The sequence below is a fragment of the Heptranchias perlo genome, chromosome 15 (assembly GCF_035084215.1).
Source record: "Heptranchias perlo isolate sHepPer1 chromosome 15, sHepPer1.hap1, whole genome shotgun sequence".
Lineage (NCBI taxonomy): Eukaryota > Metazoa > Chordata > Chondrichthyes > Hexanchiformes > Hexanchidae > Heptranchias > Heptranchias perlo.
The window spans coordinates 62,727,372-62,743,145 of NC_090339.1; the positions used below are offsets into that span (position 1 = coordinate 62,727,372).

The 15,774-nt window shown below is 40.0% G+C and overlaps 1 protein-coding gene across 2 annotated transcripts in view; it reads left to right on the top strand.

The window, feature by feature from the left end:
- Positions 1-15,774, top strand: part of atp11c (ATPase phospholipid transporting 11C) — a 113,656-nt gene that overhangs the window by 29,788 nt on the left and 68,094 nt on the right. For both annotated transcript variants that reach the window (XM_067997318.1, XM_067997319.1), the window contains exons 3-7: positions 739-828; positions 1,139-1,219; positions 6,104-6,211; positions 10,288-10,416; positions 11,752-11,855. In XM_067997318.1, the coding sequence (XP_067853419.1) occupies positions 739-828; positions 1,139-1,219; positions 6,104-6,211; positions 10,288-10,416; positions 11,752-11,855 (512 nt within the window). The remainder of the gene's footprint in view (positions 1-738; positions 829-1,138; positions 1,220-6,103; positions 6,212-10,287; positions 10,417-11,751; positions 11,856-15,774) is intronic.

Below are 15,774 nucleotides of genomic sequence, written 5' to 3' on the forward strand. Positions count from 1 at the left end.
GGTTTGCTATTTGTATCTAGACAATGTCCAAAAGGAGAACCGACGTGTAACCTTAATTTCTCTGCTGGCTGGCAGACAACATTGTGTTCTTTTTCGCTTTGGCTCAAAACGCCTCCATGGAAGGTTACAGCTCATTCTACCAGAGCAGCAGCAGCAGTTTTATGGAGTGGTATTAGATCTGTCCCAATTACTGGAATATGCAGAGCTTTGGCAATACTCCTACACATTACTGGATTTATCTCTCCCAATCCAAAACTGATTTTGGAGGAAGTTAAGTTGTCTTATGTCTAATTCCTAAGAAAATGGATCTCTTGCTGTTAAGTTGACGTATTTCCTTCAGGTGCAGTGCCCTGTTGGGGGTTCTTAAGATGCATGTGGAGATGGCACCTGGTGATGATTGGATCCTTTACCAATAACTTTTATTATTCAAGGGAAGTTCTTCCATACACAGTGTACATTGGGACATTTTCCTACATTAAAGGTGCTATGTAAATGCAAATTGTTCATTCCTGCCATTGATCTTTTGTAGCTATTTTTAGTTTTGAAGAAAATGTGAGTAAATGGAGTAGAGATACAAATCAGCCATGATCTAATAGAATAGCGGAACAGGCTTGAGGGGCTGAATGGCCTGCTCCTGTTCTTATGTATTTCTGCATTACTTTTGTTTTGAAAGCAGGGAAACTGTAACTTTTGAGGTGGTGATTAAACTTACTTCTTTTTTCCCCTTTTGGCTCACAGTACACATACTGGAACTTTATTCCGAAAAATTTATTTGAACAGTTCAGAAGAATTGCAAATTTTTACTTTCTTATTATATTCCTTGTACAGGTAAGCTGAACTACTTGGGAAAAACTGAATTCTTAATACTAACATATATATGAAAAAATAAATGACTTAACACTGCTGTGAATCTAGTCCGACATTAAGATGGATCTCTTGTCTGGTTGTTGAAGCAATTCTTCTTTCTAAGCAGATTACACTTTTTATTAATGTAAATGTTGCTTTGTTGCAGTTTAAGCACTTTACCATTGTCTATATTGCAATTATTCTTAACACTACTTGTGCTAAACAACAGTAATTACTGTAATTATCAAATCTGCAGCTTAACATGGCATGAGAATTTATTTTTCCCCCTCAGGTTATTGTTGATACTCCAACTAGCCCCGTAACGAGTGGACTCCCTCTCTTTTTCGTGATTATTGTAACTGCAATCAAACAAGTAAGATGTCTATATCAACGACTTGTATGTTAAGAGTAATATTACTATATGATAGAGAATTCCACACAAAACCAATGATTTGATCTGAAACTCTACTCATCAAGAACCTACATAAAATTTAGATACTACTGTTTTTAAAAATAAAAGTTGCATCTGTCAATTCTATTACATTTGCATATCAGTGAAATTGGGATCCATGTCAGCTTTCTAACATTTTGTTTATTCTTTACAAAACAGACTTCCCTTTCACTTGTTACTTGGATGTGAGCAACACCGGCAAGGCAGCATTTATTGCCCTGTGCATTTGAATAATACTGTTGGGGGAGATGGCTTATCAGGGGAAAGCAGCAGGAACCAGGTTCGGGGCACCACGGGTGGCTCTGCTGCACAGGAGGGGAGAAAGAAGAGTGGCAGGGCTATAGTGATAGGGAATTCAATTGTAAGGGGAATAGATAGGCGTTTCTGCAGCCGCAAACGTGACTCCAGGATGGTATGTTGCCTCCCTGGTGCTCGGGTCAAGGATGTCACGGAGCGGCTGCAGGGCATTCTGGAGGGGGAGGGTGAACAGCCAGTAGTCGTGGTCCATATTGGTACCAACGACATAGGTAAAAAAAGGGATGAGGTCCTGCAAGGTGAATTTAAGGAGTTAGGAGATAAATTAAAAAGCAGGACTTCAAAGGTAGTGATCTCAGGATTACTACCGGTGCCACGTGCTAGTGAGTATAGGAACAGGAGAATAGACAGGATGAATGCGTGGCTGCAGGGATGGTGTAGGAGGGAGGGATTTAGATTCCTGGGACATTGGGACCGGTTCTGGGGAAGGTGGGACCTGTACAAGCGTGACGGGTTACACCCGAGCAGGACTGGGACCAATGTCCTCGCGGGGGTGTTTGCTAGTGCTGTTGGGGAAGGTTTAAACTTGAGTAGCAGGGGGATGGGAACCTGAGCGGGGAGTCAGAAGAGAATAAAGTTGAGAGCAGCAAGAGAGGGGAAGACCCAGGGGAAATCTACAATACAAATAGTACAAACAGTTGTTCAAGAACAAGTGAAAGGGAAAAGCGTAGAGCAGCGGAAAGAAAGTGTACTTTAGGCACGACAGATAAAATAAAAACTAGAAGACGTAAGGCGATTAACCCAGCATCAAAGCTGTGGCAGGGGGTTGGGAACCTGAGCAGGGAGACAGAGGAAAGTGTGTCAGGAAGGGTCAGAAGGTATGGAGTAAAAGGTAAAGTGTTAAAAAAGGAAAAAGCAGGAACTACGTGTCACAAAACATATTTGAAAATTCTTTATCTGAATGCACGTAGCATTCGTAACAAAATGGACGAGTTAACGGCACAAATAACTGCATATGGGCATGATCTTGTGGCCATTACAGAAACATGGCTGCTGGGTGACAACGACTGGGAATTAAATATGCCAGGGTATTTAACAATCAGGAAGGAAGGGGAGGTGGGGTGGCTATGTTAATAAAGGAAGGAATCACTGTAATACAGAGAAATGATATTGGGACAAAGGATCAGGATAATGAAACAGTTTGGGTGGAGATAAGGAATAATAACGGGAAAAAAACACTCGTGGGCGTAGTATATAGGCCTCCTAATAGTTGCAACTCTGCTGGAAGAAGTATTAATCAGGAAATAGTTGGGGCATGTGATAAGGGAACAGCTATAATTATGGGGGATTTTAACTATCATATTAACTGGACAAATCAAATTGGGCAGGGCAGCCTTGAGGAAGAGTTTATTGAGTGTATTAGGGATAGATTTGTTGAGCAGTATGTAACTGATCCGACAAGGAGGCAGGCAACCTTGGACCTGGTCCTGTGTAATGAGCCAGGATTAATTAATAATGTCCTAGTTAAGGATCCCCTTGGAATGAGTGACCATAACATGGTTACATTCCATATCCAATTAGAGGGTGAGAAGGTTGATTCTCAAACAAGCGTACTGAGCTTGAATAAAGGAGACTATGACGGTATGAGAGCGGAATTGATTAAAGTGGACTGGGAAAATAAATTAAAGGGTAAGACGATACATGAGCAGTGGTGTTCATTTAAGGAGTTTTTTTACAACTTTCAAAAAATATATATTCCACTGAGGAAAAAAGGGTGTAAAAGAAATGACAGCCATCCGTGGCTAAGTAAAGAAATTAAGGATAGTATCCGACTAAAAACAAGGACATATAAGGTAGCCAAACTTAGTGGGAGGTTAGAAAATTGAGAAGTCATCAAAAGACAACAAAAAGTAACTAAAGGATGGATTAAGAAAGGGAAGATAGATTATGAAAATAAATTAGCAAAAAATATAAAAACAGATAGCAAGAGTTTCTACAGTTATATAAAAAGAAAAAGGGTGGCTAAGGCAAACGTAGGTCCCTTAGAGGATGAGACCAGGAAATTAAGGGTGGGAAACATGGAGATGGCAAAAATGCTGAACAAATATTTTGTTTCAGTCTTTACGGTAGAGGACACTAAGAATATCCCAACACTGAACAAACAGGGGGCTCTAGGCGGAGAGGATGTTACCAGGGCTGGAGCGCTTCAGCTATGAAGAGAGACTGGGAAGATTGGGTTTGTTTTCCTTGGAGCAGAGGAGGCTGAGGGGGGACATGATTGAGGTGTACAAAATTATGAGGGGCACAGATAGGATGGATACTAAGGAGCTTTTTCCCTTCGTTGAGGGTTCTATAACAAGGGGGCATAGTTGTAAATAATTTTACAACACCAAGTTATAGTCCAGCAATTTTATTTTAAATTCACAAGCTTTCGGAGGCTTCCTCCTTCGTCAGGTAAAGGTAAAGGGGGCACAGATTCAAGGTAAAAGGCGGGAGGTTTAGAGGGGATTTGAGAAAGAACTTTTTCACCCAGAGGGTGGTTGGAGTCTGGAACTCACTGCCTGAAAGGGTTGTGGAGGCAGGAACCCTCACAACATTCAAGAAGCATTTGGATGAGCACTTGAAATGCCATAGCATACAAGGCTACGGACCAAATGCTGGAATATGGGATTAGAGTAGACAGGGCTGATGGCCGGCGCGGACACGATGGGCCGAAGGGCCTCTATCCGTGCTGTATAACTCTATGACTAGGAGCTAAATACGATTAAAATCACTAAGGAATTGGTACTCAGTAAATTAATGGGACTCAAGGCGGATAAATCCCCTGGACCTGATGGCTGACATCCTAGGGTCTTGAGGGAAGTGGCAGTAGGGATTGTGGATGCTTTGGTAATAATTTTCCAAAATTCTCTGGACTCGGCAAAGGTCCCGGCAGATTGGAAAACTGCTAATGTAACACCCTTATTTAAAAAGGGTAGTAGGCAGAAGGCTGGAAATTATAGACCAGTTAGCCTAACATCTGTTGTGGGTAAAATTTTGGAGTCTTATTAAGGAGACAGTAGCGGAACATTTGGATAAACATAATTTAATAGGACAAAGTCAGCATGGCTTTATGAAGGGGAAGTCATGTCTGACAAATTTGCTTGAGTACTTTGAGGACATAACGTACAGGGTGGATAAAGGGGAACCAGTGGACGTAGTGTATTTAGACTTCCAGAAGGCATTCGACAAGGTGCCACATAAAAGATTATTACTTAAGATAAAGAATCACTGGATTGGGGGTAATATTCTGGCATGGGTGGAGGATTGGTTATCTAACAGGAAGCAGAGAGTTGGGATAAATGGTACATTCTTGGACTGGCAACCAGTAGCCAGTGGTGTTCCTCAGGGGTCGGTGCTGGGTCCCCAACTCTTTACAATCTATATTAACGATGTGGAGGAGGGGACCGAGTGTAACATATCAAAGTTGTAGATGATACAAAGATGGGAGGGAAAGTAGAGAGTGAGGAGGACATAAAAAAACCTACAAGGGGATATAGACAGGCTGGGTGAGTGGGCGGAGATTTGGCAGATGCAATACAATATTGGAAAATGTGAGGTTATGCAATTTGGCAGGAAAAATCAGAGAGCAAGTTATTATCTTAATGGCGAGAAACTGGAAAGTACTGCAGTACAAAGGGATCTGGGGGTCCTAGTGCAAGAAAATCAAAATGTTAGTATGCAGGTGCAGCAGGTGATCAAGAAGGCCACGGAATGTTGGCTTTTATTGCTAGGGGGATAGAATATAAAAACAGGGAGGTATTGCTGCAGTTATATAAGGTATTGGTGAGACCGCACCTGGAATACTGCGTACAGTTTTAGTCTCCATACTTAAGAAAAGACATACTTGCTCTCGAGGCAGTACAAAGAAGGTTCACTCGGTTAATCCCAGGGATGAGAGGGTGGACATATGAGGAGAGGTTGAGTAGATTGGGACTCTACTCATTGGAGTTCAGAAGAATGAGAGGCGATCTTATTGAAACATATAAGATTGTGAAGGGGCTTGATCGGGTGGATGCGGTAAGGATGTTCCCAAGGATGGGTGAAACTAGAACTAGGGGGCATAATCTTAGAATAAGGGGCTGCTCTTTCAAAACTGAGATGAGGAGAAACTTCTTCACTCAGAGGGTAGTGGGTCTGTGGAATTTGTTGCCCCAGGAAGCTATGGAAGCTACATCATTAAATAAATTTAAAACAGAAATAGACAGTTTCCTAGAAGTAAAGGGAATTAGGGGTTACGGGGAGCGGGCAGGAAATTGGACATGAATTTAAATTTGAGCATTGGATCAGATCAGCCGTGATCTTATTGAATGGCGGAGCAGGCTCGAGGGGCCGATTGGCCTACTCCTGCTCCTATTTCTTATGTTCTTAATATGCAGATTAATAATAAAGTAGACAGATTGTTTGCGCACTGCAAATAAATTAACACAGCCATGTAATTCAAAAAGTAATTGAAAAGTTGATAAAACCCCAGTCTTACATTTTTCTGTGAACTTTTTTTACACTTTACAGGGCTATGAAGATTGGCTCAGACATAAAGCAGATCATTCTGTGAATAAAAGTCCTGTTTATGTCGTTGATGGAGGTAGAATAGTAGAAAAACAAAGTGAAAAAATTCAGGTAAAATTGGACTCTGGTAACATTGGCGGCATTTTAAAGCTTTTATTGTATAGAGTGCTCCAATTCTCTTGTTCCATTCATATGCAGAAAACTCAAATGAAGAATTTCATAAGTAACAAGTTGTACCAAAGTGTTTCTTGCAGGCAGAATATTGCTTGCTCCTATTGGATCCCAATACAATGCTGTGTCTGATTAAATAAACAGGTGTCCTTGTTGAAGAAATAATGCTAGTAATCAAATCGTAAATACAAAGAGGGAAAAGATTTTTAAAAACCCAGCCGTAGCTTTTAAAATTAGCTTTCTCAGTAATGACTGGCTTGAGTTGTGTATTCTTTTGAAACAATATCAAAATCTTCTACTTTCTTTGCAGTACTCCTTGCTAAGCACCAACTTGTAACTAAAGGTATGTTTGCACACTAACTTTAGCATCACAGCAAAGCAGTATTCACTGCAGTGCTAAAATTGTTGTGTAAGTAGAGTCAGATCAGCGACTCACATTGCAGCTGGAATTTCACACAGGAAAGGCTGGTATCTGACTGTTGTGTAAACATGGTCACCCATACCTGCAATGTACTCAAAAGCAATTTGTTCTCTGTTCACTGCACAGTCTAAATACAGCTTAAGAGAGCAGACAGCCTGTTACAAGACATGATGGGATCTAAGGAGGATGATTTCCCTCCTTTCTCATCCACCGTAAGGTGAGGATACCTCCACTCTCCCACAGGTAACAACGGCCATATTGACAACTCTGTGGATAGAGTCTTTCCCCTTCATTACCACTTGGAGTTGCACCATGCCGTGTCAACACTAAGAGTCTTAAGTGATTTTTGTTTTTTCCCATCCTTACCGGCAAAGCCAAATGATAGTGAAAATTCAGCAAAGATTTTCTGCAGTACTGAGACGATGCTGCTGAGGGCAAGTGCTGCCTTTTGGGAGGGTGGGAGGATCTGTGTTTGTTTTTTAAGCTGGTCACTGATCAGGATATTAGATTGCCTGCTACTTGGAAATATCTTCTCAGGAAACTTTCAACTTGCATGGTTTAAAGGGTAATTTTTTTTTTAAATGAGCTCTTCAGTTATATAGTTCTAAGAAAATCAATTTCAAGGCAGTTTTTATTTTTTAGAAGACTTTAAATTGCTGAATAACCAGCTGGGTGAGTTACTCCTCAATCCATATAGTTCTTGTTTGATTAGCCAGTTTTACTGTCTATTTATCATCTGCGTAATCAATTTCTGACTTGTCGAGTATAGCACTAAAATTGGAACTCATTTAACAGGTTCTTCAATCTTCTGTGCAGTTACTTTGACGAGAGACAGAGCTGCTGACTGACTTTTTATTACCTTTGTTAGTAGTATTATCTGCATCATGTTGTATCCACTTGATTTTACATGGTCATGCTTTAATGTCATTTTGTTTCCTGTCACAGCTCGCTAGAAATATCATTTCCAGGGTGTGTTCTTTGTTATGTAGCTGAGATGTTTATGCTTTAGGTGGATTATGTAACTTTGTTCCTCACTCCTATTCATAATTATTTCCATCATTTTAAATCTGCCCTTTTATATTTTCTTGATATTGTTTTTAATTATTTAATTGGTTCTTATAAGATTTGTTGTTCTCCCTATTCATTTCTCTGCCATTAACCAAACTAAAACCTTCAAGCAGAACTTTGTGCGTCTAAAAAAAGAACATTATCCTTAAGAGAAATTTTCCAGCTCCAACAGTAGTTTCCATTTAACTTGTCATTGGAAAATATCATCAAAGGTAATCACTCAAAGACACAAAGGGTTGGTCTTAAGGTTGATCTCAACAAACTATGATGAATGCTTGATGTATTTTCTAAACTGACGTCATTGTTGTTTCCATTTAGTTGTGAGCCAAAGGCCACCCTTTCTTCACTTTCATCCAGAGTCTGCTGTTGATTTACTGTTTTATATCTGCATGGAAAGCCAATGTTGAAATATCTTAATGCTTCATTTATTTTTGCGAACATACACAAGTGTAGATGGTGGCACAGCCTATGTGGTATTATATGTATGCACCAGTTTTTGGAAAAAGTCTGGTCAATATCTTGTAAGCAAAGCCTATTTGGACTAATATATTACAAAATTTATTCTGACTTAAAACACATTTTGGTTCCATGTTAGCGTATTTTTGTTATGCGAATGATAAATATTTAATCTTGCTTTCCTGTATTTTCTTAAACCTTTTATCTCTTTCTATTTCTGCATTTATTCCTGGCCCAGTTAGTAACTTGGATGGTGTAATAGTTCTTGAATTCTCTTCCATCAGTTTGTTTTTAAAAAATCATTACAAATTGGTTTTAAGAATGGCCAATCCTAGACATTTCAGATTTTTTGAGGTTCTGTAAAGTGTCAAAATTGTTCTGCCATCTGGTCGTGGGTGAATCAGACCTTCCTCCATTTGAACATTAGGAATACTGAAATCACCCTGCCTGACTTCCACAAAAACTTTAACTTGTACTCTTGCGCATAACTCCATCCACCACCCCAGCTGCGCTCTCAAGCTGAAGCATAAGTTTGCAATCTCAGTAGCCTATTCGACCCTGAGCTGAGTTTCAAACCCCACATCCTATCCATCATCGAGAACACCTGCTTCCACCTCTGCAGTATTGTCCACCTCCACCATCCCCCTGCCCCCAGCATTACTAAAACCCTTATCTATGTTTTTGTTTAGCTCCATGCTCAGCTTTTTTTCCTCCTGGTGCCTTCCACGCTGGCTTCCCAAGCTCTACAATACACAAAGTAAAATATTCTATCACTTCTGACCTTACCCAATCTCCATTTGGTTCCTTTTCAATCAGCGACCAAATTCAAAATCCTCGTCCTCATTTATTAATCCTTTATTACTCCCCCCTCCCCCCTCACCTACCTCTCTACTGTTCCCCATCTGTGTCTCAGTCCGTACTCTTCACTCCTCTGACTTGGGCTCCTATGCATTCACACCTCCCTCTGCTCCGTCATTGGTAGCAGAGCCTTCAATTTTCTCACTCAACTCTTTGGCACTCTCTCCATAAACCCTTCCACCTTGCTAACTTTTTCTCTCTGACTTTAAAAGGCTCATCACAACCCATCTTTTCACCATGCTTTTTGGTCACCTAGCCTACTTTCTTTATGTCACTGAGCACAGTGTGTTTCTCCTCAGTGAAGTTAAAGGCAGTTATATAAATGTAAGTTGTTCCATAGTGTCTTTGTTCATAATAGCGTAATTATTTTTGACTTTGATCTGCATATGGAATAGTTCTTAATCTGCTATGTTCCCTTAAAGTTCAATTCCCTGACATTGTCTGCATATGGAGTATGAGTATTCGAGTTCTCGCTCTGTCAAGAGTATTGTTTTCCCTTTGACATGGAGGTTCCTTTGGTGGAACTCTGCATTTCTGATTCCCTTGTTGTATCTTGCTGTATTGTTTTCATTTGAGATTTATTTGTATTCCAACCATGGCCTGTTTTGCTCACCTCTGTCGTATATACACAACTGATGTTCAGGTGCTCCAGCTAATTGCACATAGTGCCTTTTGATTCTGCTTAAACCAGACCCAAATATCATTTAAAATCAGATTCTGGTTTGAAATGGCATTTTGACAAGTCAGAGTGACTCAAATGATAAATGTGCATTTTTCATTTCTCTTATTCTGGGCAGAGCATAAACTTAAGATGTGTAAACTATAGTCGAGGTACTGGAACAGGTATGACTTCCACATTGTATAATCTCAAAATTGTCATCACAAGGCAATTTGATCCTATGTGCTTCTGATTTTATTTCACTTAGGTTGTTTGTGAAAACCTAGCATACTATACGTAAATGAACAAAACCTGGGTGGGAACTCAAGAGCTGTAAATTTAAATTTGTTGGGTTCAGCTAACATTCATAAATTGTCTTTCCTGGTGTGGTTTATGACTTCCTCTAAACATTCTTGGCTTGGTTATAACTTTATAACTCTGAGGAACTTGATATTTACACACATCAAAGTATGCTACTTATTGGATTAGAAACTTGAGTCAAATCGACACTTGTAGGCCTGAGACAAAAAATATATCTTTGATCCTTTTCTTTAGGTTGGAGATATTGTGTGTGTGAAAGAAGATGAAACGTTTCCGTGTGACCTCATCCTTCTATCCTCGAGCAGAGAAGATGGTACATGCTATGTTACTACTGCTAGTTTGGATGGGGAATCAAGTCAGAAGGTAAAGCACACTATTGGACCTGGGCATTCTGAGTCCTGTTAAGTCTCCATAATCTGCTGTATAATATTTAATGAACTTTAAGAAGCTTGTGGCGTTGCAATAATTTCAGCCCTGTGCATCCAAAAAATGCCCAACAAAAACAATTTATCATCGACTTCATACAATTTTTTGTTCATTATACAATGTTTGTTCAGGTAATACAGGAATAGATTTTCTTCCCTTGTTCCCTCACCAAACAATACCCCAAAGGAAAATAAACCACAGATTAAAAAAAAACACATTTCTATTAAGATATAGCAGTAGCTTATGGTTTGAATTCTGAGCTTTGTTTCTATTACGCAGATTTAAAAAGACTTGTGACCGAATTCTTCATTGTGCATGTATAAAAAGAACAAACTAAATAGTGTGAAGTTCCTAGCCAAAAGTATTCAGACATGGCATTTCCTCTGAGCCAGTAACTGATTCAGGAATTTCATAATTGAGAGTTTGTGCTGCATCTTTTCACATAAGTAATTTCAATTCAGTGAACAGTAGCAATCTTTATCCATCAATACCAAGTAGAACTATAAATAGGCTCCAGGCCCTTGCTGCTTTGTCGAGCTTTGCATCCAGCTGTATGAGTGTTCTGGTTTAAGGTAATGAAGCAAGCATTCCAATTCCGACCACCCCCCACCCCGAGAAATGCCACTGAACAACATGCTGTGTACTATTGTCCAGCCAGTTTCATGAATAGGACTTAAAGGAGCAACATTATTAGGTACCTTAGTCGCAATATTTTATCCAAATCTTCAATTACTTTGTTTTAGTTTTCTCCCCCCATTAGTACGACATTCCAACAAAACTCTGATCTTGTCTACGTGTGAAATTACTATCTTTTGACCTTTTTAATGTTGCACTAGTAATCTGACTCTAGGCATATACACTATTGAAGTTATTACTCTGGCACAGACAAGATGGACCAAATGGCCTGATCCTATAGTAACTTCAACTACTTTTTTCCTGAAAAGCATCACCTGTTCTCAGTTGCTTGTCTATTCAATGTTACTGTGGACTTTTCTTACTTGCCTCCTTAGTGGCCAACTTTTGACTTTCAATCTTTTCAATTTTATTTATTCTATATACCCCGCTTAATCAGCTTGTTTATTGCCACGTACCTAACTTCCAGATTTTGTAACATAAGTAGTAGGCTTCACTGTATCTTTTTGACATTGTCTAGTTTTAAAAATTAGATTTTGCATAACTTAGTCTTTAGTCGGATTTAGATGTTTGTTCAGCCCTTTAAATACTGATTGATTATTGCTGCTTTTTTTGTGTTTTTAAAAATTTCTTGACAAGACATACTTTACTGTGCCGGACACCAGTGCATTCCGTACAGATATGGAAGTAGATTCCTTGAACGCCAGTATTGAATGTGAACAACCTCAGCCTGACCTTTACAAGTAAGTTTTTATTTGCTAGAGCCTGTCTGAAGTACTGCGTTCAGTTTTGGACATAGCATCTCAGGAAGGATATTGGCCTTTGAGGAGGTGCAGTGCATATTCACCAGAATGATACCGAGGTTCAGAGGGTTAAATTATGAGCTCAGGTTGCATAATTTTGGCTTGTGTTTCCTTGAGTTTATAAGATTAAGGGGTGATCTGATCAAGGTATTTAAAATGTTATAAGGATTTGATAGAGTAGATACGGAGAAATTATTTCTTCTCGTGGGGGAATCAAGAACAAGGGGACATAATCTTAAAATTAGAGCTAGGCCATGCAGGAGCAAAATCAGAAAGCACTTCTTCTCCACAAATGGTAGTGGAAATCTGGAACAAACCCCCCAAAAGGCTGTAGATGCTGGAGGACAATCGGACCTTTCAAGACTGAAATCGATAGATTTTTGTTAGGCAAGGATATTCAGGAATATGGAGCAAAGGCGGGTAAATGGAGTTGAGGTGCAGATCAGCCATGATCTAATTGAATGGTGGAACTGGCTCGAGGGTCTGAATGGCCTACTCCTGTTCCTAATGTTCCTATTTTTTTGTTGAAATCTGACTAAAAGATTTTGTGGCATTATTCGCAGTGAATCAGAGGATATGCTGTGCAACAGGAGCATTATACCATGTAGCCAAGCTATAATAGTTAATGTATAACACACAATGTATTATATAATATAGCTGATCTCCTGTGGCATGGCTGTGGATTTTTAAAAATGCTCAATTGACTGATAGTCCAATACAGTACTGAGGCAGTGGTGCATTGTCAGATGTGATTTCCTTTTGATGAAATGTTAAAAGCAAGGTCCTATTTGCCTATTCTGTTTTAGATAGTCTACTCTTAATTTAGTTGCTTCAGTTAAATCAAATAACATAAAATTCCCACTTTGTGTTGCTTAATTCAAATTATTGGATAATTTAATTTTTTTTGTATGAAAAGTGACTAGAGGTTAAAGATCACATGGCACTATTTGAAGAGTAGGAAAATCTAGCATCCTCTATCAACTAGTATCATCAGAACAAAAAAATGAACTTGTCATTCAATTCTCTGCTGTTTGCTGGATGTTGCTGGCATATAGTGGCTGCCATGTTTTCAGACATAATGGCCCGTAAATTGCTCTGAGTGGCGAACCAACAGTGCTCGACGCTCATTAGATTTAAATTCACCCACCAAGTTACCGCATTCTTTTTGGCTGCGAGTTCAAAACAAAAGCAGCGTTCTTTCCCAGGCTGTGTGAGCAGGGAAAGGATCTTTATGTCCCCTCAACCAATCAGCTTGAAGCAAGCCACGCTGAACTAGGAAGTGAAACATATTCACAAACCGCAGACTAAAAACCCGGAAGTGCCTGATAAGGTTAGTAAATGTACAATAAAATGATAGAGAAATAGAGAGAGGGTAAGATTAAAAGACTGAGATAAAAGAGACAGAAAGAAAAAGTAAAAAGAAAACATTTTTGAAAAAAAATGTTTAAATGTCCAAAAATTATTAAAATCAGGAGTAATGAGAGTCCACATATTTAAAAGTTAATTTTCAGTGCCAGAGAGGTTGTTTAGCAGTCATTAATACTTACCACGCCATTAAAACTTAGTTTAGACCTAAACAAAACTCAGCGTACCTTTTTTGTGGCGAGATTAGTTAGTTTCCAGCTGGGCAGGAGAGCAAGTTGGTGCTGGTCCATTGATTGCAGCCAGCGAGGTCCTTTTGACGTGAAGCCTTCGGATCAGCGATGAATCGGGAAGAGCAAATCCCGGATTTCCGCATTTGACTGCACATGCGTGGTTGCCGGATCTTGCATTTCAATTTGCCCCATTAATAATGGTGAGCGCTGTTAGGCTCACTGTTATTTTACGAGCAATTTCCGACCCAATGACACTTACTGGACTTCCCAAAGGATTCATTGGATGTGAAGTACCGTCAAACATTTTAACACAGTAAGACGCTAAAAATTCATACCTTTGCATAACTTCTGTTTTCTTTACTCTTCCCTATTCCATAATTCATTGTTTCCCTCTCTATTCCTTTCTTTCCTCTGTGTGGCTGCCACACTTTTTCATTATAGTGTCGGTACTTCTGTGACACGCTCCCCTCCCCCTCCAATCACTACTCCTATCCATCAGATGGTGCAACCTTGTGCCACTCTGCCCAACCACTGGTAATTTTAACTCGTCGAGTTGGACTAAAACCTTTACCTATGTACTCAGTTTCTCTGTCTTACCTTTGTTAAAGCTCAGGCTATGTAACAATATAGCAGCCAGCATTTAGAATTGGAGGTTGATAGTGAAATTGGGTGGGGTCAGACTTCATGGGAGGCGGTGTGTTTTATGCACACAAGAGAAGCAAAGCTATTGGGCTGGGGATTGAGGATGTGAGCAATTGGGAGAATTGTGACCTATGATTGGCAATAGGATGGATTGGAGTTTTCCAAGGTAATAATTTGCACAGCATAAATATGGTATCCTTCACTGCAAATCGAGGCTGTTACTGATGTGGAGTATGTTTAGAGCCTGTGAAATATCAACAGGAAAGCACAGATAAGCAATAAAAACTCTGGAAATTGAGTCAGAATTATTAGATTTAGAAATATGTCAAGGAAATCTTGTAAGTAGGATGAGTATGCTATCTAGACCAACGGTCTATTTGAACCATGAAGTGTAACTCAAACTGCGGGTCTCGACAAAGGGTGGGCTGTGCCTAGGAAAGTTCTTGAAGGTATTTCTAAAACAATAGGTGACCATATGGCCAGATGTAATCATTTCTTTGAGAATTATTTAATTTCACCTCACACCAACACTAATGCTGTAATGTAAATCTGCAGTTAGGACCTGATCTGGCTCTGGAGTTAGGCTGGTTCAGACAACAGCAATAACCCGTCAATAGCGCCTTTAATGTCCCATGGCGCTTTACATGAGTGTAATGAGACAAAAATTGACAGTGAGCCAAAGAAGGAGATATTAGGAGATAAAATCTTGGTCAAAGATGTGGGTTTTAAGGAGGATTTTAAAAATGGAGAGAGGGGTTTAGGGAAGGAATTCCGGAGTTTAGGGCGTAAATGGCTGAAGGCACGACTGCTGATGGTGGGGTGAAGGGAGTGCGGGATGCGTAAGAGGTAAGAGATGGAGAAAATCAGAGTTCTTGGAGGGTTGTAGGCCTGGAGGAGGTTACGGAGATGGGGAGGGGTGAGACCATGGAGGGAATTGAACACGAGTATGAGAATTTTAACTTGGAGGCTTTGGTGGACGGGGTGCCAATGTAGGTCAGCGAGCACAGGGGTGATGGGTGAACGGGTCATGGTGCAATGTAGGATCTAGGCAGCAGAGTTTTGGATGAGCTGCAGTTTGTGGGGGGGGGAGGTGGTGGTGGTGGGATATTGGAGGCTGGCCAGGAAAGCACTGAAATAGTCAAATCTGAAATTGACAAAACCATGGATGAAGGTTTCAGCAGCAGATGGGATGAGGCAGGGGCGGAGACAGGCGATGTTACAGATGTGGATGGAGTCGGCCTTTGTGATGGAGAGGATTTGGGGGCGAAAGCTCAGCTCAGAGTCAAATAGGATGCCACGGTTGCGAACAGTCTGGTTCAGCTGAGACAGTGACTGAAAGTGTAATGGAATTGGTGGCAGGGGCTGAAGACACTGACTTAAACAGACATGTAAACTTTGCAGATGACAGTAAATCCCTATATAACAGGCAATCGCCATTTTTAATAGAAATTTCAATGGTCAGCAACGGCTGATTAGCAGTGCTCTAACATGCGTTTAAGTATATAGACTTATGTAGAGAGATCTGCTTTTCCCTGTGATGAGGGCAAACAATGTAACTTGATGCTGCCTGCTTGTATTGCTCTAAAAAGTGCATGTTGGAAGGTACTAGTTAACATTAGATT